Here is a 23,876-nt window from a genome sequence, read left to right on the forward strand (position 1 = left end):
AAGGATGGTGAGGTTGCTGACACTACAATAAACTATCGAGCTTGAGCGTGACTCGAACCCCAATCCAACAAATCGCCAAGCAGGGACATTTCTTTTGCCTTTACAGCATGGAATATTCTCTGGGTTGCAGGTTAAGATACAACATAGCATATGTTTAGCTGTAAAGAATTAAGAAAATTTAAAAGCAGTGGCATAGAATTAAAGAAGTTAGAATCACCAACCGAAGAAGTTACCCCGATATATTAGACAGGCCCTGGAAGTTAGAAATTAAAGTATGTAAGCTGTGCTGTCTGTGTAGGAGGTAACAAATGATATTGAACTCTGCAGATAGCGACTCTGCACCTATTATTTTCTTGTAGTTAGAGTACCTGAACCTGGAAAGATGCCTTAATAATCCTCAAGGAACTTAGATACAAGAAACAAAATATCTCCTCGTAATAAAGCATTGATGTTTATATCAATCTTTTTTTTTTTTTTTTTTTTTTTTTTTTTTTGCTTATATCAATAATTTTTGTTTTGTTTTTCATATTAATCGGTTTTTTTTTTCTTTTTTGTTAGGATGTTTTACAAAAAAATAGACAATGAGTATTAACTTCGACAGTTATACTTATCAACATCTAGCTCTGGGTCAACAGCTACCACTTCTATACATATGCAGAGTGAAGTGTTGTACCTTGATACTTAAACTTCGTTTGAACCCTCCTTCAAGATTTTCTATTACAACTGTCGTTTTATGACAGAATGAATCAACTCTAGCTTCTAGCCTCAAGGCTAATAGTGGTAACGTGCTAGCCTAGTATTCGCATGGCATTAGATCGATCCCCGCCAGGGACCGTGAGTTTGAGCTGTTTACTGGGGAGGCCACTGCTGTGGTTGGTCTTCCCAATGGGGAATTGCTCTTGCCCGGGTGACGTTCTGATGAGTATCTATTCTAATGAAACTGAAATCAGACACATTTAAGTCTTAGGTAACTACTGTCTTACTGCAAATGTCCGATCTTCCTTTACTTTACCTATAATGTTTAATTTACGTCTCAGTCTAGAGGCTACACTCAGGCACGCTGTTCTATCTTATTTTTCTTCCTCTTATTTCTTTGAAGTTTTTATAATTCATATGTGAAAGATCTAATTTAATCATTTTACTGTTCTTAAGATATTTTATTACTACTTTTTTAGTTTATTTAAATCCTTGTCTCCTTTCCTCACTGGGCTGTTTTTCCCTGTTGGGTTCCTTGCTTTTCCAGCAAGGATTATAGCTTAGCCTGAAATAGTAATAATAAATAATAATAATAATAATTGATGTGGCTTGACGAAATTGAAACTCAGATGAGAAATCCTTAACATGAAAAGATTTCAAACTTGTTTGTACATTCAAAATAACATAATGAAATGATTTACATCTACGCAGTTGAAATTTTGTTTTAAAAAAGGTAAAGATCCTGGAATAAATGTTGCCAGGCATTTACCGTTTTATAAACGGATATATTGACGTAAAGGAGGGATATTACGGTCACCAACCCGTGAAAGATAATAACAAAGTAGGGTAAGAATTACAGTCGCCTGTATTTTACTGAAATACGGCCGAGAACAGTAGATTTTTAAAGAGAATTTCCGATTAATATTACGGGTTTTTTAACAGTGTAGATCCCAGCTTTCGTCTATCCAAATTGGTTCTAGATCTAGTTTGACGAGGTTAAAACTCCGATGGTGGAATCCTTGCTATATTCAGGGGACATCGTTAACTCTCTTGAAAAGTTTATCACCTCGCTCCTGCAATAAGAAAGAACCAATTTTAATAGTGATTGAAAGGGAGGAACTGCAGACCTTATAAGTGGGTCGCGAAGGACAGAAACCGAATCAGTCGTTCTTCAGGAACCGTATACAGTAGGTGTCTTCTTCTGAAGAGGTAAATTATTATTATTATTATTATTATTATTATTATTATTATTATTATTATTATTATTATTATTATTAGCTAACTTACAACCCTAGCTGGAAAAGCAGGATGCCATGAGATCAAGGGCTCCAACAGGGAAAAATAGCCGTGAGGATAGGAAATAAATAAACTATATGAGAAGTAATGAACACTTGAAATGAAATACATTAAAAGTAGCAACAACATTAAAACAGATATATTATATATAAACTATAAAAAGACTTATATCAGCTTGTTCAACATAAAAGATAAAAACATTTGTGGCAAGTTTGAGCTTTTGAAGTTCTAAAGAAGTAAATTATAAGGTTCAAAGGAAACTTAACTGTGCGATCTAATGTAAAGGCTCAGGATACAAAATTGATTTACTGGCTGAGCCTTCAATTTAACATTTTCATATACTTTTCAGTATAACATAATTTTCCTATTCAGCCTTTTAGATACGGGACAAATGAAAACATTCGATATTCAATTGTTCATTATTATCTCTTGTAGTTTATTTATTTCCTTATTTCCTTTCCTCACTGGGCTATCTTTCATTGTTGTAGCCATTGGGCTTATAACATCCGGCTTTTCCCTTTGCCTACACATACACCGAATAGTCTGGCCTATTCTTTACACATTCTCCTCTGTCCTCATACACCTGAAAACAATGAGATTACCAAACAATTCATCTTCGCCCAAGGGGTTAACTACTGCAGTGTAATTGTTCAGTGGTTACTTTCCTCTTGGTAAGGGTAAGAGAGACTCTTTAGCTATGGTAAGCAGCTCTTCTAGAGGAGGACACTCCAAAATCAAACCGTTGTTCTCTAGTCTTGGGTAGTGCCATAGCCTCTGTACCATGGTCTTCCATTGTCTTGGGTTAGAATTCCCTTGCTTGAGAGTACACTCGGGCACACTATTCTATCTAATTTCTCTTCCTCTTGTTTTGTTAAAGTTTTTTATAGTTTATTTCGGGAATATTTATTTTAATGTTGTTACTGTTCTTAAGATATTTAATTTTTCCTTGTTTCCTTTCGCATTGGGCTATTTTCCCTGTTGGAGCCCCTGGGCTTATAGCATCCTGCTTTTCAAACTAGGATTGTACCAGAGCCAGTAATAATAATAATAATAATAATAATAATAATAATAATAATAATAATAACGATCATATAGTATTACAGAAATATTTGAGGTTTTAAGTTATATATTTTATCATTTTATAAAATGATATATGTTTAGCCCTTATCTCTTGTTACTGCACAATGAGAGTTGGTTGCTAATAATTCTTTTCTCTCTAGTTTGTGTTTTGTCTTTATTTCTAGATTCCCTAAACTGGTGAATATGCTGTGTGATGCTGAATGAACTGCCAGAGATGAATGAAGATAATACAAAACCGCTAATAAGGGTTGCTGCGGAAACGGTGAGTTTCAGATGCTACGAAATAAGTCTTAATTTTTTTAATACTATATATGTATATATATATATATATATATATATATATATATGTGTGTGTGTGTGTACATATATATATGTATATATATATATTTATATATATACACATATGTATACATATATAGAAATATATATATATATATATATACATATATGTATATATGTACAGTATATATATAGGGTTACATACAAATATATATATATATATATATATATATATATATATATATATATATGTAACCCTATATATATACTGTACATATATATATACATATATATATATATATATATATATATATATATATACACACACACACACACACATATATATATATATATATATATATATATATATATATATATATATATATATATATATATATGGATAAATATCAACACAACATCGTGCTCAAATAGAAATGAATTTCTACCTCATACTTGGGATCGAACACTAGCCCCTTCTAATGAAAGGCCAGGTCGCTTCCAACCATTCCACGAGAGGCCATAAAAGAAGTCGAAACCTAACTGCTAATCTGCAGTTCAGGATTTACCTGGCGAGACATCAGTCTCTCATCAGCCGTTACTGGTCCACTGCAGAACACAGGCCTCAGACATGTCCTTCCACTTGCTTCTGTTTATGGTCCAGACCCACAAGCTTTCTTAGTTCGTCAATCCATCGTCTTCTCTTCTTTTCCCTGCTTCTTTTACAGTCTCTCTCCTCTCTCTCTGTATATATGGTCAGTCTCTAGGACATTGTCCTGCTTGCTAGAGCAATGTCACTGTCCCTTGCCTCTGCCATTCATGAGCGGCCTTTGAACCTTTAAATGATGGTTGTTTTTATTCCACAGTGGATCCCTTGGACGCTCGTTGAGGAAGGAGAAGAAGGCAACCTTTCCGTTACCGGCCCTATGGGAAATATGCTTCGTATATTTGCTGACGCTTTACATTTCGAGTAAGTATCTCTGTTTATCAAGCGAAGATTGTAAAAGGAAGACCAGAGAGTCTCTGATATTTCCTTGAGCATTTTTCTTTATTGGTAGGGCTCGTTAGCAACAGATGGCGCTGATAACTTCGGTCTTTTGTTTACATCTGGACTTAATATGCGCTTGATATGAATTGCGTTTGTCACTACTGCTGAATAGTGATAAATATATTGTGTATGATTAAAAATGCATATTTTGCTGAAGAACAATACCTACAGTAGTGTACTACTTACTTTCTAGGGCTTAAATTCAATTGCTATTTGTGATACCTTCGTAGATTTTCACCAGCGAATTTTATTTGTGCACATTGTCAAAAGATGGCACTGATCAGAGAGCTCATGCGTACAGGATTTATTTAGAAGAACATTCCGGCCTTCCTTTCAATGTCTTTGTTTATCAAGCTAAGTCCTTCTTAGCTACTTCATATGAATATATTTTCTCACTATAGTCACTGCAAAGATTCTGGGCAAAATAAGCCCCACCCCTGATGATGTCATAGTCCAGTGTGAAAGCTGCTAACGTGGGAGACAACATGATTGACTATGACGTCATCAGTGGGTGGGGCTTATTTCAGCCGGAATCTCTGCGGCGACTATCCGTAGGTAAAACAAATAACTCACTATCTGGTGTAGTCGTCTCAGAAAATTAGAGTTAGCAGATTGCAGTTTCAGACCAGAATTGATAAATAATGAGGAATTGAAATAAGCAAAAATAATCCCATTTTATACCATTTATAGATTCATACTGCCGGATGATTAGTGAATAGATGTAGTTGATAAATCAGTTGGTTATTGTAAGTTTTCTGTAGTAATGATTTCAGATGTCCCTTCTGCCAATTATGTGGAGTAGATGATTGGAAAGTAGGATAAGGAAATAAACTCTAGTTTTTATTCACTGTACATAAATTCACAAAATAATGGCGGTCAAATGCCCCAGAAGGCATATGGAGAGTGAGATTCTATGTTCGAAAATTATTTGGATAAAACACTGGTGAAATAAGTTAAAAAGAGCAATCAGAGATTCAACACTCCGACAATGAATATTATCAACATTTTACTGAAGTCTACGGACTATACGCTTCCTCATTCAGATCGTGACTTCCCGCCAAAAATTCATTTCTGACATATCCTGAAATTTTCATGAAATTCATCCGTAACCTTTTGAGTTACAAACAAACAAACAAATAGAGAAGAAAACATAACCTCCTTAGCGGAGGTAAAAAGTATTTTCATAACTCGGAAATGTTTTCGAGGCTCCTTATAAATAGTTTTATTGTTAAAATGAAGCCAGGAATACTAAAGTGATCATGTGGTAAATTACTGATGAAAAACTAAAGTTTCCTTTGTTGTTTATTCCATAAATCAAACATTCAAAATAATAGCTAACTGACTCCTTTTATTAACAGCTTCGAAATCAAACGACCACCAGATGGCTTGTGGGGAGCAGTGACTCAGCAAGGGAATTGGTCTGGAATGATTGGAATGCTGGAGAGAGGGGTAAGAGATTAATTCGAATATCACCTTTTAAATGGGAGTAAAAATACATCTTTGACTTTTTTCTCAAATTGGAACATTACAATAAATAACAAAGTGGTAAAATTAAATACTGGTCGGAATAAATTAATGAGGATCATCATTTTATAGATATAAATAGCAAAAGTTTCCTTTATTACTATTAATCATTGTGTTTTCATAACATTAGCAGTCGTATTTGTATTTCTTGATAATGGAAATTTAGAGATATCCATTATTTATTACGATATTACGACATTGTGACTGATAAGAGTTCGTGTATAACTGCATAACATTCTTATTTAGAAAATCCTTTATCTAATTTGTGCTTGGTGGAATGTTTACATAGCCATGATCATCATCATCATCTCCTACGTCTATTGACACATAGGGCCTCGGTTAGATTTCGCCAGTCGTCTCTATCTTGAGCTTTTAAACCAATATTTCTCCCCTCGTCATCTACTTAACGCTTCATAGTCCTCAGTCATGTAGATCTGTGTTTTCAAACTCTTCTAGTGCCTCGTGGAGCCCAGCTGAAAGTTTGGTGAACTAATCTCTCTTGGGGAGTCCATCTACCCCTCAACATAATCTCATTTCATAGTTATACCTGATAAAATTATTGTTTTGGCCCTTCTGAAAAGAAAAAAAAAAGAAACTCCTGAAACAAGCTTTATATTTTATTCATACAAAGTAATCTTCTTTTGATCAAACAGAACACTGGAGCCATTGGTCACTGTTCCTCAAGAATCACGGTTCATATTTATAGTGACACACTATAACACTCATATTCTATTTAGGTTTTAACCAATTTTGAGGTATTGTATATACTATAGTGATTGAAGATACTCGCTACATATTATCAGGTTCAATATTATACTGTATTCTAGAAGTTTTATTCCAGGTAGTTGAATCAGTAGAACTTCAGAAGTTCAAACTTGCAGCAAATGTTCTTATGTTAAACAGGCTTACATAAGTATCTTTTCATAGTTTATAGATGAAATATCTGTTTTAATGCCGTTGTTGTTCTTGAAATATTTTGTTTTTATTTCTTATTACTTTTCATAGAATATATCAATTTCCTTATGTATATATATATATATATATATATATATATATATATATATATATATATATATATATATATATATATATGTGTGTGTGTGTGTGTGTGTGTGTGTGTGTGTGTGTATGGTCAGTCTCGTACATTGTCCTGCTTGCTAGGGCAATGTGACTGGTTCTTTTTTTTATAACTTTCTCATGACTTACTAAAGAAGGAGTTTTATGAAAATGCTTGAGAATTAACTTTTAAAACCCTCACCACAGGAGGTGGAATTTGCACTTGGGCCCTTTACCATCACTCCTCAGAGAGAGACTGTGTGCAACTTTCTCCTTCCCGTTCATAACGACAACAAGGCGATTCTCACCGTAAGACCGGGACTCACCAACGATCTGTCGGGATTTCTAAAACCCTTCACGGTTGAGGTAATTATATAAAATAACAATCGTTTACCAAGTCTATTTTCTTCGTTGTTTTAGTCAGAATTGTGTAAAAATGTCTAAAAGACAATAAACATTTTGAGGTTGCGGTGGCCTATGTAGTAACGTCTCTGACTGGTGATCGCCAGACTGAGGTTCGATTCCCGCTCAAACTCGTTTGTTCCTTTGGTCGCTACAACCTCATCATCCTTGTAGCCTATGTGGTAACGTCTCTGACTGATGAACGTCAGACTGGGGTTCGAGTCCTGCTCAAACTCGTTAGTTCCTTTGGTCGTTATAACCTTACCATCCTTGTGGACTAAGGATAGGGGGTTTCCGGAAGCCTATAAGTCTATCTGCTTAGTCATCAGCTGCTATTGCCTAGCCCTCCTTGGTCATAGCTTGGGTGGAGAGAGGACTCAGGTGCTGATCATATGTATATATGGTTAGTCTCTATGGCATTGTCCTGCTTGCTAGGGCAATGTCACTGTCCCTTGCCTTTGCCATTCATGCGCAGTCTTTAAAACCTTAATAGGCTCCTATGTACTGTAAGTGTCCATAAAAATTAGGAAACATAAAAGTTTCTAAAACCTGTCTGTTCATTTGGTTGAATAAAGGCTAGCTGTATTTTCTATCGGGCCTAATAATTGATCTTTTTAAATATTTTATATATTACCTAGAGTAAACTTTATCATCATCCCCTCCTATCCCTATTGACGCAAAGGGCCTCGGTTAGATTTCGCCAGTCGCCTCTCCATGCATCATCTACTTCGCGCTTCATAGTTCTCAGCCATGTAGGCCTGGGTCTTCCAACTGTTCTAGTGCCTTGTGGAGCCCAGCTGAACGTTTGGTAAACTAATCTCTCCTGGAGAGTGCGAAGAGCATGCCCAAACCGTCTCCATCTACCCCTCATCATGATCTCATCCACATAGGGTACTCAAATAATCTCTCGTATAGTTTCATTTATAATCCTGTCCTTCCATTTAACTCACAATGTCCTTCTGAGGGATTTGTTCTCAAATCTAATTAATCTATTGGAGATTGTTTCATTGTCATACCACGACTCATGTTCATAGAGTAACACCGATCTCACTAAACTGATATATAGTTTGATTTTTATATGTAATTTCAGGGGATTTTATTTCAAAATTTTACTCAACTTAGCCATTGTCTGATTTGCTTTTTTCAATCTTTCACTAAACTCTAAAACTAAAGACCCTGTATTGGAGATCATAGTTCCTAAATACTTAAATGATTCTACCTCATTAATCCTTTCTCATTCAAATGAGAGTAAACTTATTGGGCGGTCATTTTTTTAACATAATGTGATGAAGTTTTTCTAAGCTGTAGGTATAGAACATGTTTACAGACATTTTATATAAAGTCTAGCGAGTTTTACTACTATAAAATTTCCTCCATCTGTTAATAAATCAATTGTTAGGTCATCTTCTGCTTTGCCTCTTTTATTGCCTTTTAAGGAAAAGTAACAATATGAGAATATTGTTACTTTGATTACCTTTTAAGGTAAAGTAACAGTATTAGAATATTGTTACTTTTATTGCCTTTTAAGGTAAAGTAACAGTATGAGAATATTGTTACTTTTATTGCCTTTTAAGGTAAAGTAACAGTATGAGCATATTATTACTTTGATTGCCTTTTAAGGTAAAGTATCAGTAGGAGAATATTGTTACTTTTATTGCCTTTTAAGGAAAAGTAACAATATGAGAATATTGTTACTTTTATCGCCTTTTAAGGTAAAGTAACAATATGAGAATATTGTTACTTTTATTGCCTTTTAAGGTAAAGTAACAATATGAGAATATTGTTACTTTTATTGCCTTTTAAGGTAAAGTAACAGTATGAGCATATTATTACCTTGATTGCCTTTTAAGGTAAAGTATCAGTAGGAGAATATTGTTACTTTTATTGCCTTTTAAGGTAAAGTAACAGTATGAGCATATTATTACTTTGATTGCCTTTTAAGGTAAAGTAACAGTATGAGAATATTGTTACTTTTATTGCCTTTTAAGGTAAAGTAACAGTATGAGAATATTGTTACTTTTATTGCCTTTTAAGGTAAAGTAACAATATGAGAATATTGTTACTTTTATTGCCTTTTAAGGTAAAGTAACAGTAGGAGAATATTGTTACTTTTATTGCCTTTTAAGGTAAAGTAACAGTAGGAGAATATTGTTACTTTTATTGCCTTTTAAGGTAAAGTAACAGTATGAGAATATTGTTACTTTTATTGCCTTTTAAGGTAAAGTAACAGTAGGAGAATATTGTTACTTTGATTGCCTTTTAAGGTAAAGTAACAGTATGAGCATATTATTACTTTGATTGCCTTTTAAGGTAAAGTATCAGTAGGAGAATATTGTTACTTTGATTGCCTTTTAAGGTAAAGTATCAGTAGGAGAATATTGTTACTTTTATTGACTTTTAAAGTAAAGTATCAGTAGGAGAATATTGTTACTTTGATTGCCTTTTAAGGTAAAGTATCAGTAGGAGAATATTGTTACTTTTATTGCCTTTTAAAGTAAAGTATCAGTAGGAGAATATTGTTACTTTTATTGCCTTTTAAGGTAAAGTATCAGTAGGAGAATATTGTTACTTTTATTGCCTTTTAAGGTAAAGTATCAGTAGGAGAATATTGTTACTTTTATTGCCTTTTAAGGTAAAGTATCAGTAGGAGAATATTGTTACTTTTATTGCCTTTTAAGGTAAAGTATCAGTAGGAGAATATTGTTACTTTTATTGCCTTTTAAGGTAAAGTAACAGTATGAGAATATTGTTACTTTTATTGCCTTTTAAAGTAAAGTATCAGTAGGAGAATATTGTTACTTTTATTGACTTTTAAAGTAAAGTATCAGTAGGAGAATATTGTTACTTTTATTGCCTTTTAAGGTAAAGTAACAGTATGAGAGTATTGTTACTTTTATTGCCTTTTAAAGTAAAGTATCAGTAGGAGAATATTGTTACTTTTATTGCCTTTTAAGGTAAAGTAACAGTATAAGAATATTGTTACTTTTATTGCCTTTTAAGGTAAAGTAATAGCATGAGAATATTGTTACTTTTATTGCCTTTTAAGGTAAAGTAACAGTATGAGAATATTGTTACTTTCGGTACCGTCTCAGGTGTTTCATTATTTCTATTGATGAAGTTATTTCTTATGTCACTATTGCTTAGCATTGAATAGAAATCCTCTGCAATTTTCATCAGTCCATCTCTATTGTGAATAATATTTCCATTCTCATCCTCATAAGCAAACATAGGTTAGCGTCCTGTTCCAATTATTCTTATCATGGCTTTGGTGCGTTTTAATTTCTTTAGCTTATATATACATACATATATATATATATATATATATATATATATATATATATATATATATATATATATATATATGTGTGTGTTTGTGTGTGTATATATATATATATATATATATATATATATATGTATGTATATATATATATATGTATATATATATATATATATATATATATATATACTGTACATATATATGTATCGATAAATGTAAGTATATATACATATATACATATATACATATATATATATATATATATATATATATATATATTTATATATATATATATATGAGATACATATATACACATATATATACTGTATATATCTAATATACATAAATATATATATAGATATATATATATATATATGAATTTTTTTTTCGAAAGAATTGACAATGTAATCATGTAAATATATATAGTAGACGATGATACAAACTATCAGAAGTTATAAAAAAAAAATACCTTGATAAATTTCAATAAATATCTGGGCTTTATTCAAACCTTACCTGCAACTCCACCCCCCCCCCCAAAAAAAAAAATAGAAAAAAAAATTAGAAATATAATAGTATTTCAGAAATAACGTTCTAGTTACGTCTATACAGTGTACATTGAAGAACTCAATTCTCCCCCTGCCTATAAAATGAAATATCCCCTTGCACTAACCTGTGAATAGCTGAAATAATAATACCAATTCCTTAATATCGCAAGAGGGTCTGCCCCTCTCTTTTGTTCTTCTCCTGTACTTCTCTTTCTCCCTATTTCCTTAATCTTTCCCATCCCGAGTACCTGCCTTTGAGCTATTAAGTGGATTGTATCCAGGGGTACTCTTCCTTTCCCCGTATTCCCCACTTGCCTATTATTATTATTATTATTATTATTATTATTATTATTATTATTATTATTTGGATCTCCCTAGAATGTTATCCATGATAAAATACTTCTCGTTATAAATTCCACTTCTCCTCTGCTTCAGGTGTGGTTCCTGATCTTGCTGAGTTTCATCGTCATTGGCTTTGCGATGACTCTTATCGTTATTAGCGAAGCGAATATATTTGGACATTCAAGCGAAAATCTTGTGCTGCGATCAACTCAGTGGGTCTTTTCGACATTTGCCCAGGAAAGTAAGTAGTTTGACCAAGTAACGAGAGAGAGAGAGAGAGAGAGAGAGAGAGAGAGAGAGAGAGAGAGAGAGAGAGAGATAGTAAAACTGGTCACGTTCTTTTTTTTATTGTGGTTTAATAATTCGATTACTGAGAGAGAGAGAGAGAGAGAGAGAGAGAGAGAGAGAGAGAGAGAGAGAGAGAGATAGTAAAACTGGTCACGTTCTTTTTTTTTGATTGTGGTTTAATAATTCGGTTACTGAGAGAGAGAGAGAGAGAGAGAGAGAGAGAGAGAGAGAGAGAGAGAGAGAGAGAGAGAGAGAGATAGTAAAACTGGTCACGTTCTTTTTTTTATTGTGGTTTAATAATTCGATTACTGAGAGAGAGAGAGAGAGAGAGAGAGAGAGAGAGAGAGAGAGAGAGAGACGATGGTCAATAGGTTTGTGGGAGCCTATAGGTGTGCCTGCTGAGGAGTCACCAGCAGGCATTGTCTGGCCCTCCCTGGTCTTAGCTTGGGTAGAGAGGGGATTTTGAGTGCTGATCATATGTACCTGTATACATGGTCAGTCTCTAACGCACTGCCACTGTCCATTCTCTCTGTCATTCGAAACTATTTAAAGATCTTAAAATATTGCACCATGAAAAGACAACGTTTTCTTCGCTATTGTTGAATTTCCTGACTTCGTAGGCCTTTAGCAATGTCACTGCCTCTTTAACACACTAAGGGTACCCTGTCACTTAAACGACTCTTTGCCGCGAATTTGTCATGGCAAGTCGTGACATTTTGTGGCACGAACTGGAAGATCAAAGGGGCTACAAAAATTATCTCAGAATCACAGCTGACCTGTCCACATTGACACGAACTGGCACAACGAGTTCACGACAAGTTCATGCATAGTTTGCGCACTTCCCGCATAGTCCCGACGAGTTCACGACGGGTTCGCGCATAGTTCACGACCCGGTCACGAAATTTAGTCGTGCCCAAAATTTTTTATTTTTCAAAATTCTCGTCACGACATGCCACGATGTCATGACGGGTTTACGAACACTTCACGCCAGTTCACAACGAGTTCACGCCAGTTCACCACTCGAGTCGTGACAATGCGTGCCACAAATTCGTGCAAGTGTCAGCCTGGTTTAACAATCTAACTAGAAAAGTACTCTGAGAGTGGAGACCTCGACCACGGCAGTTTATTTCGGTCAATCTTTTGCTTGACCTTGACCTTTGATCAAGGACCTTCAAAATTGAATCCTTTCCACGTCTCAACATAAAAATTAATCCCTGAAAGTTTCACTACTCTATGAGTAAAATTGTGGCCAGGAAATTGTTCACAAACAAACAAACGGACAAACAGGGGTGAAAACAAACCTCCTCCTAACTTCGTTGGCGGAGGTAAATGGGCGTATCAAATGGCACAAGAGAGTAATGCTATCAAGACTAAGACCAAAGTATAGTTTGTTGTTTTAAAGACCCAAAAGACAGCTCCATGGTGACGTTGACAAAGGTCCCATGTAATTGAAAAGTAATGGCTCATAACTTCTTTCAGGCTAAATACTAGACCCTCTTATAATAATAATAATAATAATAATAATAATAATAATAATAATAATAAATTATTAACGTAAAGAAATTAATTTTTGCAGCTGAAGTTGGTTTAAGGATGGATACCTAAAATTAAGGAAATAAAAAGTAGAAAAAAATGTCGTGGATTGTATTACTGAACGTCCTACAATTTGTTATTAATGCAAGTTAGGTTAATTTTTTATCGGTAATTCTGTGGTGTAGAGTATTAGTTTTTTTTTGTATTACGATTAGATAAAAAGAGACCTCGTCCCCTTTCCACTATCAAAGAGGTTATTATTATCATTATTATTATTACTAGCCAAGCTACAATCTTAATTGGAAAAGCAAGATATTATACGCCCAAGGGCTCAAACAGGGAAAAATAGCCTAGTGAGGAAAGGAAATAAGGAAATAAATAAATGATGAGAATAAATTAACAATATATCATTCTAAAATCAGTAACAGCGTCAAAACAGATATGTCCTATATAAACTATTAACAACGTCAAAAACAGATATATCTTATATAAACTATAAAAAGACTCATGTCAGCCTGGTCAACATAAAAACAGATTGTGCCTAAAGCTTGTAATAATAATAATAATAATAATAATAATAATAATAATAATAATAATAATAATAACATAGACTGAAAGTAAATAAGGGAATCTTCGGGTAAGTTATTTCGCCAACTTTGTTGCGAAGGTTATACTTTGATAGGCGAGTATTTATTTGTTTGTATGTATGTCTGTGCGTTTGTGATTTGCATAACTCAAAAACTATATGACTGAATCTCGTGACATTTGGTGGAACGATTTCGTCAGATTTCAAGAATGATTGGAATCAAGCGTCAAGGCCAAGGTCACAAATATGTCAAAAATGTCTTTTTGCCATATCGGGGTCAATTTTTATACGATTTGCACGAAACTGATGCCAAAATGTGCATAATTCAATTGCCAATCTTGTGATATACATCATGTTATAGACGAGGGTATGCTCTCTACCGAGTGACCGTTCCAGTTGGAAATATTTATCCTATATTCTTAGTAGTGCGTCTCATAAAAGTCAGGAATATCAACCAGTTATTGGAAATAGAATATATAAGAATAAGGCAGCGCTGTATAATTCATATGCTTCAGATCTCATTCATACTTTTGCCATTTCAACATCCTTTGTGTTTGCCCTCAGGTTCTGACTGGATCCCGAAGAAGAACGCCGCGCGCATCGTCATGACGACCTGGCTCTTTGCAACTTTGATATTCATGTCGTCGTACAGTGGAATTCTAACCGCAATGCTGACGCTCCCGAGGGTCACGATTCCTATAGATTCTTTGGAAGATCTGGTTGCACAGACCAAGCTTCCTTGGAGGCTTGAGAAAGGATCAATGGCCACTCAGTACTTGATGGTAAGGATCCTTGTTGAATTGGAGAGGGCGCATCAGGCAACCGAATCCTTAATGTAGGGATATAACAGTGGGGAAGAAGAAGAAGATTCTTGTTGAAGTTGCTCTTTCTTAATTGACTGAGAATGCCAATTGCAGAAAATGCGACAGTAGGATTCTACAAAAGAGTCCCTGTCAGTGTTAAAAAATTCAAGAAACAGGAAGATAAAACTAATACACTTGTTTTTATTCTTTCAAAAAAAAATTTTTGTGTGTGTGCTAATACATGTGCAGTTACATTAATTGATTCCAGTACACTTCACAGGTAGGTGATGAGATCTCTGAAAACTGTACATTGTAGCAGGTAACGCTGTGTTTAGAAGAAGAGAAACTGTTGGTAACGCTGTCTTTTTTTTTTTTTTTTTTTTTGTAAAACAAAGTTGCTGAACTTATAATCATGTGATAAAAAAGCATTGCTATTAATTTTATGAAAGTGCTGCTAAGCAAATAATATCTTTCTATAAAGCACTTCGTAGAATTGTTGAAAATACTTCTATTCACGTGTTTAGAAGCTTAGCGAGTCAACGACTTTGTTACAAATCAATATTCCTATTTGAAAATATATATTTTTTTTTGGTAAACGTGCTTCTGTAATTACTTATTATCAAAAGAGTTTACTTAGAAAGAAAGTCTATGTATTAATAAATTATAGTTTACAATCACAGAAATAATTCATTTAATCTTAAGAGAGTTTAGAGGAATCCTAAAGAAATATAAAGCGTAGTAATATAGACTATGGTCATCATCATCATCATCTCCTACGCATATTGACGCAAAGGGCCTCGTTTAGATTTCGTCTTGAGCTTTTAAATCAATGCTCCTCCATTCATCATCTCCTACTGTACACTTAATAGTCCTCAGCTTAGTAAGCCTGGGTCTTCTAACTCATCTAGTGTCCTGTGGAGCCCAGTTAAATGTTCGGTGAACTAATCTCTATAGACTATGGTCGCCCCAAATATTCCTGGTGAAATAAGCCCCACCCCCTGATGACGTCAAAGTCAATCACGTGGTCTCCCAAGTTAGCAGCACACGGGAGACAATATGATTGGCTATGACGTCATCAGGGGTGGGGCTTCTTTTGCTTGGAATCTCTGCAGGGACTATAGGAAACAAAACAAAATCTTTTTAATGAATAGAATACTTTTCTCTTGTTATCAGGAGTCGACAGACCCGGTTCGGCGGGAGGTCGTTGCCAGGAGTTCAGGGTTTTTCTACGACTGCTGGAAATCCAAGGAAGACATTGCTGCTGGAAAGTTTGCTGGAGTCTGCGACGAGACAACGATGAAGAAGGCCATGTCGTGGGATTTCAGGTAGTGACGCATGTTGTTACCTTCGCCAACTTTATTGTGAAGGTTATGTTTTGATAGACGTGTATTTATCTATCTATTTAATTACTTACATATTTGTGTTTGTATGTTTGTGATTCGTATAACTAAAAAACTGTTTGTCTGAAACACATGAAATTTTATGGGATGATTGGCCATGACTCAAGAACAATTTGATTAGATTTTGGGAGTGCTTGGGTTAGAGGTTAAGGTCACGAAAAGGTAAAAAAAAAAAAAATCTTTTAGCTATATCGTGGTCATTTTTTATCCGATTTTCATAAAAATTGGTGCTAACATGTGCATAATTCAATTACTTATCTTGTGATATAGAAAATGATATAGGCGAAGGTATGCGCTCTACCGAGTGCCCGTTTTAGTTGGCATATTTTTTCTTATATGCTTAGTAGAGAGTCAGAAAGGTTAGCCAGTTATTAGAAATGAAATCTAAAAATAAGGCAACGCTGTAAAATTCATTTGTTTCAGATGTTATTGCATTAAAATGTTTAAGCGTTAAAAAATTTCCCTTCCTCCTATAAGATGTAAAAAGACGTTGTTTATGATTTCATTGGCATTTTCAAGTTCGTATTGGAAGCTGCCCTTCTTACTAGTTTTTAAATGATTTTTAAAATCCTAGATGTTTCATTGTTTTTATAAATTTCTGTTTTTAATTCTTATCATAAGTTACTAATTATTAATTAATCATAATCAAATCGTCATCAGCTGTTCTATGAGGAGGACATTCAGAAATCAAACCATTGTTCTCTAGACTTGGGTAGTACCATAGCCTCTGTACTATGGTCTTTCACTGTCTTGGGTTAGAGTTCTTTTACTTGAGGGTACACTCGGGCACACTATTCAATCTTATTTCTCTGCCTCTTGTATTTTTTAAGTTTTTATAGTTTATATATGAAAGAGCTATTCTAGTGGTGTTACTGTTTTTAAAATATTTTATTTTAATTGTTCATTACTTCTTTTGTACTTTATTTATTTCCTTGTTTCATTTCTTCATTGGGCTATTTTTCCCTGTTGGAGCCTTTGGGATTATATCATCCTGCTTTTCTAGTTAGGGTTGTAGCTTAGCTAATAATAATAATAATAATAATAATAATAATGATAATAATAATGATAATAATAATAATAATAATAATAATAATAATAATAAAAATAATAAGGTTAATAATAATAATAATAATAATAATAATAATAATAATAATAATAATAACGATCTGTGTTATGATGCCATATAATCACCAATCACTCGTATTATTAACCATATACAGATTTTCGTACACCGAGTAACAAATAAAGATGCGACAAATAATACTTAAAACATTTCTTGATCCGATTACAGCTCTACAGGACAATGCCACCTTTACATGACCAGAGAAAAGGTCTTATCCGGCGCCATGATGGGCATTGCCTTCCAGATTAACTCTTCTTACTTCGAAGGAGCAAATAATGTGTGGGTATTGAATAAGTGGACTATGGTGTCATTTTCTTTGTCTTCTGTAACATAGTCTCTCTATTGAATCACTTACAAAGATAGTCTATTGATATACCTGAATATTAGATTGGATACTTAGATACCTAAGGAAGGTAATGTAGGTACTGGCTACGTGAATCAGATTTTTTTTTTTCTTTGGACTATGGTGTCATTTTCTTTGTCGTCTGTAACATAGTCTCTCAATTGAATCACTTGAAAAAATAGTCTATTGGTATACATAAATATTAGATTGGATACTTAGATACTTAAGGAAGGTAAATAATATGTAGGCACTGGCTTCGTGAATCAGATTGTTTTATTTTTTTCTTTTCCGTAATTTAATGTCTTTTTCAATCAGTTAAAGAATGTCTGTTGATACACCCTCTTGCTTGAGGGTACACTCGGGCACACTGTTCTCTCTTATTTCTCTTCCTTTTGTTTTTGTAGAGTTTTATAGTTTATATATGAAAGATTGTTTTAATGTTGTTACTGTTCCTAAAATATTTAATCTTAATTGTTCATTACTTCTCTTGTAGTTTATCTATTTCATTATTTCTTATCCTCACTAGGCTATTTTTCCCTGTGCAAACACTTGGCTTATAGCATCCTTCTTTTCTAACTAGGATTGTAGCTTAGATGATGGTGATGTTGATAACAATTCTCCTTATTTTTTCCTCACTGGGCTATTTTTCCCTGCTGGAGCCCTTGCGCATTTTCTTTGTCGTCTGTAACATAGTCTCTCTATTGAATCACTTTAAAAAGTAGTCTATTGATATACATGAATATTATATTTGATACCTTTTATCATTTTTAATCAATAATTATATACTCACGCCCAAAAATACACACAAAAACATGTATATATATATATATATATATATATATATATATATATATATATATATATATATATATATATACATATATATATATATATATATATATATATATATGCGTACATATATAGTGTATATATATTATTTGCATATACATTTATTATCTCTCTCTCTCTCTCTCTCTCTCTCTCTCTCTCTCTCTCTCTCTCTCTCTCTCTCTCTATATATATATATATATATATATATATATATATATATATATATATATATAAAAGTTATGGCCTGGTGGTAACGTCCTTTCCTGGTGATTGCCAGACTAGGGTTCAAAGCCCGCTCATACTCGTTAGTTTCTTTGGTCGCTGCAACCTCGTTATCCTTGTTTTCCGTAATTAAATGTCTTTTTCAATCAGTTAAAGAATGTCTATTGATACACCCTCTTGCTTGAGGGTACACTCGGGCACACTGTTCTCTCTTATTTCTCTTCCTTTTGTTTTTGTATATTTTTTTATTTTATATATGGAAGATTTATTCTAATGTTGTTACTATTTTCAAAATATTTCATTTTAATTGTTAATTGCTTCTCTTGTAGTTTATTTATTTCCTTATTTCTTTCGTCACTGGACTATTTTCTCTGTTGGAGCCCTTAGACTTATAGCATCTTGCTTTTCCAGCTAGGGTTGTAGCTTAGCCTGTAGTAGTTACAATAATAATAATAATAATAATAATAATAATAATAATAATAATAATAATAATAATAATAATGACTCAGATACCTATAAAATAGAAATTATTCAAATCAAGAAAAGTAGCACTGATTAATTTGAATTGTATCATTCTTAATATGTATAAGAAAAATTATAATCACAAGTATCATCACTTAAACTCTCTGCTGTATAATTCATCACTCATACACGTAATAAACATTTGCTGCCAACAAATGAACTATCAAAAGTTCAAAAGTTCAAACTTGCAGCAAATGTTTTCGTGTTGAACAGGGTGACATAAGTCTCTTGCTATAGTCTATATATGAAACGTCTGTTTTAATGTTGTTAATGTTCTTGAAATATTTCATTTTAATTGTTTATTACTTTTCATATAGTATATTTATTTCCTTATTTTCTTTCTTTACTGGGCTATTTCTCCCTGTTGGAGCCTGTCTGCTTATAACATCCTTCTTTACCATTTAGGGTTGTAGCTTAGCTAATAATAATAATAATAATAATAATAATAATGATAATAATAATAATGATAATAATAATAATAATAATAATAATAATAATAATAGAAATAATAATAAAAACATAATAATAATAATAATAATAATAATAATAATAATAATAATAAAAATAATAATAATAACCTTTCCCACCAGCATCCACCGAGTCAAGCAAGGCGGTCTCGTTGGCAAGTGGCTGAAAGACCAGATCACAAACACGACGGAATGTCTTAAGCCGCCGAGTTCCGACAGGAGAGATGGCATCAAGGCACTTGACTTGAATGTCTTTGCTGGACCTTTGATCTTTGTAGTTGGTGGTGAGATAGTACTTTTTTTATTTAATGGATTACACTGTTCGAGGCTAACAAATATGCAGGATTGCAAAATACACAATGCGTGTACCTACTGTGTATATATAGATATATATATATATATATATATATATATATATATATATATACATACATATATATATATGTATATATATATATATATATATATATATATATATATATATATATATGTATATATATACTATATATATATATGTGTGTGTGTGTATATGAGTGTGTATATGCGTATATGTATATATATACAGTATATATATATATATATATATATATGTATATACATATATATGTATTTATATATATATGTATATATATATGTATATATATATATATATATATATATATATATATATATATATTTATATACATTGATATATGTATATATGGATATGTATATAAACACATATATATACATATATATATTTATGTATATGAATATATAAATATATATATATGTATATATATATATATACACATATATATGTATATATATATATATATATATATATATATATATATATATATATATATATCTATATATATATATATATATATATATATATATATGTATATATACATATGTGTGTATGACTGTACAAAATGTTATTGTCATCATTATCTCAGTAATTGTACTCACCAACTACCAGTCGTTCTTATGATATTCCTAACAGTAATTAAAATGCTCAGTAGCATTTTTTTTTTTCTTTTGTGGTTCTGTAATTTCCATTTCTTTTAATTACAGGACTAACTGTGGCCTTCATATTCTTCATCGGCGAAAATATCCTTTGCAGGCTTTCAAAGTCGTTGTGTGGTGACGGATAGGTCACAGGGTTCAATTCAGATCTGAAATAAGGATGACTCTTAACTGATATACAAGATGAATAATAAATAATGAATGAAAAAGTAGAGTTTTATTTCTGTCCTTTAAAGATTTAAAAGTTTTAAAGGTCGCTCATGAATGACAGAGGCAAGAGTCAGTGACATTGCCCTAAAGATTGAGCATATATACATATGATCAGCTCCTAGGGCCCTCTCCACCCAAGCTAGGACCAATGAGGGCCAGGCAATGGCTGCTGAGGGCTCAGCTCCCCCAAAGCTCTAATCCTTAGCTCACAAGGATGATGAGGTTACAGCGACCAAATGAACTAATAAGTTTGAACGGGACTCGAACCCCGGTCTGGCAATCATAAGTCAGGGACATTACCCCATCAGTAACCACAACCCTTTAACCATTATAAGCTGAGAGAGAGAGAGAGAGAGAGAGAGAGAGAGAGAGAGAGAGAGAGAGAGAGAGAGAGAGGTTTATCATATTAAAATCAGTTTTACCTTTCCACAACCATTTTATGAACATTCCTAAATTAATGAACACTTTCAATGTCAGTGTCATCTTTAAAATATGCTGTTCAGAAATTTACCTGTACAAAACAGTGGATGTATTCATGAGGGCCAATGTAATCAATGTAATAAAAGACATGTCGGCCAAAGTGGAAAAGATCACAAAACAAGACTAAAACAACAGATATAATGTTCGAACATGAAACCAAACAAGAAGTTTATCTCAATATATGAATTGAAATCGCTGGAGAGAAGCAAAATAAATGCTCTATTGTAAGGATATAATAAAAAATAGTTTTATAGAATAATTTTCAGAAGGTATTCAACTTAAAAACTTAATAAGTTCCAAGAAGCTGGTTGTAAATCGAATTATTTGTAAGTCAGATTTTCTTAGAATCCCGCTGGATGTTCAATGTTGGCCCCTGGAGGGCGATCCTTACACCTTCAGCTAATGTAAACCTACCGTAGTTATTATCCTTATGAAGAGTTAGGGTTCCATTAATCAATTCTTTCAATCTGGGTTCCATCAATCAATTTTTTCAATCTGGGTTCCATCAATCAATTCTTTCAATCTGGGTTCCATCAATCAATTCTATCAATCTGGGTTCCATTGATCAATTCCTTCAATCTGGGTTCCATCAATCAATTCTATCAATCTGGGTTCCATTAATCAATTCTTTCAATCTGGGTTCCATCAATCAATTTTTTCAATCTGGGTTCCATCAATCAATTCTTTCAATCTGGGTTCCATCAATCAATTCTATCAATCTGGGTTCCATTGATCAATTCCTTCAATCTGGGTTCCATCAATCAATTCTATCAATCTGGGTTCCATCAATCAATTCTTTCAATCTGGGTTCCATCAATCAATTTTTTCAATCTGGGTTCCATCAATCAATTCTTTCAATCTGGGTTCCATCAATCAATTCTATCAATCTGGGTTCCATTGATCAATTCCTTCAATCTGGGTTCCATCAATCAATTCTATCAATCTGGGTTCCATCAATCAATTCTATCAATCTGGGTTCCATTAATCAATTCTTTCAATCTGGGTTCCATCAATCAATTTTTTCAATCTGGGTTCCATCAATCGATTCTATCAATCTGGGTTCCATTGATCAATTCCTTCAATCTGGGTTCCATCAATCAATTCTTTCAATCTGGGTTCCATCAATCAATTCTTTCAATCTGGGTTCCATCAATCAATTCTATCAATCTGGGTTCCATTGATCAATTCCTTCAATCTGGGTTCCATCAATCAATTCTATCAATCTGGGTTCCATTAATCAATTCTTTCAATCTGGGTTCCATCAATCAATTCTTTCAATCTGGGTTCCATCAATCAATTTTTTCAATCTGGGTTCCATCAATCAATTCTATCAATCTGGGTTCCATTGACCAATTCCTTCAATCTGGGTTCCATCAATCAATTCTATCAATCTGGGTTCCATCAATCAATTCTATCAATCTGGGTTCCATTAATCAATTCTTTCAATCTGGGTTCCATCAATCAATTTTTTCAATCTGGGTTCCATCAACCGATTCTATCAATCTGGGTTCCATTGATCAATTCCTTCAATCTAGGTTCCATCAATCAATTCTATCAATCTGGGTTCCATCAATCAATTCTATCAATCTGGGTTCCATTAATCAATTCTTTCAATCTGGGTTCCATCAATCAATTCTTTCAATCTGGGTTCCATCAATCAATTTTTTCAATCTGGGTTCCATCAATCAATTCTATCAATCTGGGTTCCATTGATCAATTCCTTCAATCTGGGTTCCATCAATCAATTCTATCAATCTGGGTTCCATCAATCAATTCTATCAATCTGGGTTCCATTAATCAATTCTTTCAATCTGGGTTCCATCAATCAATTTTTTCAATCTGGGTTCCATCAACCGATTCTATCAATCTGGGTTCCATCAATCAAAACACTAGGCAGTCTGTTAATAGCTGAAGCTGTAAACAACGCTCTCCAGGGGCCAACAATGAACATCCAGCGAGTCTAATTATACGCTCCATTCAATTGGGAAGTGATATGGATAATCTCTGTAGTGATGCAGATCGGAGCGTGTGTTTTTGTGTGTATGAGCGTGTTATATATATATATATATATATATATATATATATATATATATATATATATATATATATATACATGTATATAAGTTTATAATCAACCATTATCCTTTCTCAATCTAATGATCTCTGAAGTTTGAATAATTTTTGCCTTTTCATTTTAGATTTTTAAAATTTTTCATTTGTATAGTATATAGAAACAAACCATTGTTCTCTAGCCTTGTGTATTGCCATAGCCTCTGTACTAGAGCCTTCCACTGTCTTGGGTTAAGACACTCTATTCTATCTTGTTTATCTTTCTCTTGTTTTTTTAGTTTATAGTTTATATATGAAAGATCTATTCTAATGTTGTTACTGTTCTTGAAATATTGTATTCTAATTGTTTATTACTTCTTTTGTAGTTCAGTTATTTCCTTGTTTCCTTTCCTCACTGGGCTATTTTCCCTGTTGGAGCCCTTGGGCTTATAGCATCCTACTTTTC

The 23,876-nt window shown here is 33.1% G+C and overlaps 1 protein-coding gene across 1 annotated transcript; it reads left to right on the forward strand.

The window, feature by feature from the left end:
• The first annotated feature begins 5,821 nt into the window (after nucleotides 1-5,821).
• LOC137629239 (glutamate receptor ionotropic, kainate glr-3-like) lies at nucleotides 5,822-23,567 on the forward strand. Its single transcript, XM_068360504.1, has 8 exons — nucleotides 5,822-5,845; nucleotides 7,184-7,342; nucleotides 11,636-11,783; nucleotides 14,514-14,731; nucleotides 15,926-16,077; nucleotides 17,444-17,554; nucleotides 19,784-20,025; nucleotides 23,560-23,567. The coding sequence occupies exons 1-8, from the start codon at nucleotides 5,822-5,824 to the stop codon at nucleotides 23,565-23,567; spliced, it is 1,062 nt and encodes a 353-aa protein (XP_068216605.1).
• The last annotated feature ends 309 nt before the right edge of the window (nucleotides 23,568-23,876 follow it).

This window comes from Palaemon carinicauda, chromosome 37 (genome assembly GCF_036898095.1).
Source record: "Palaemon carinicauda isolate YSFRI2023 chromosome 37, ASM3689809v2, whole genome shotgun sequence".
Classification (NCBI taxonomy): Eukaryota; Metazoa; Arthropoda; class Malacostraca; order Decapoda; family Palaemonidae; genus Palaemon; species Palaemon carinicauda.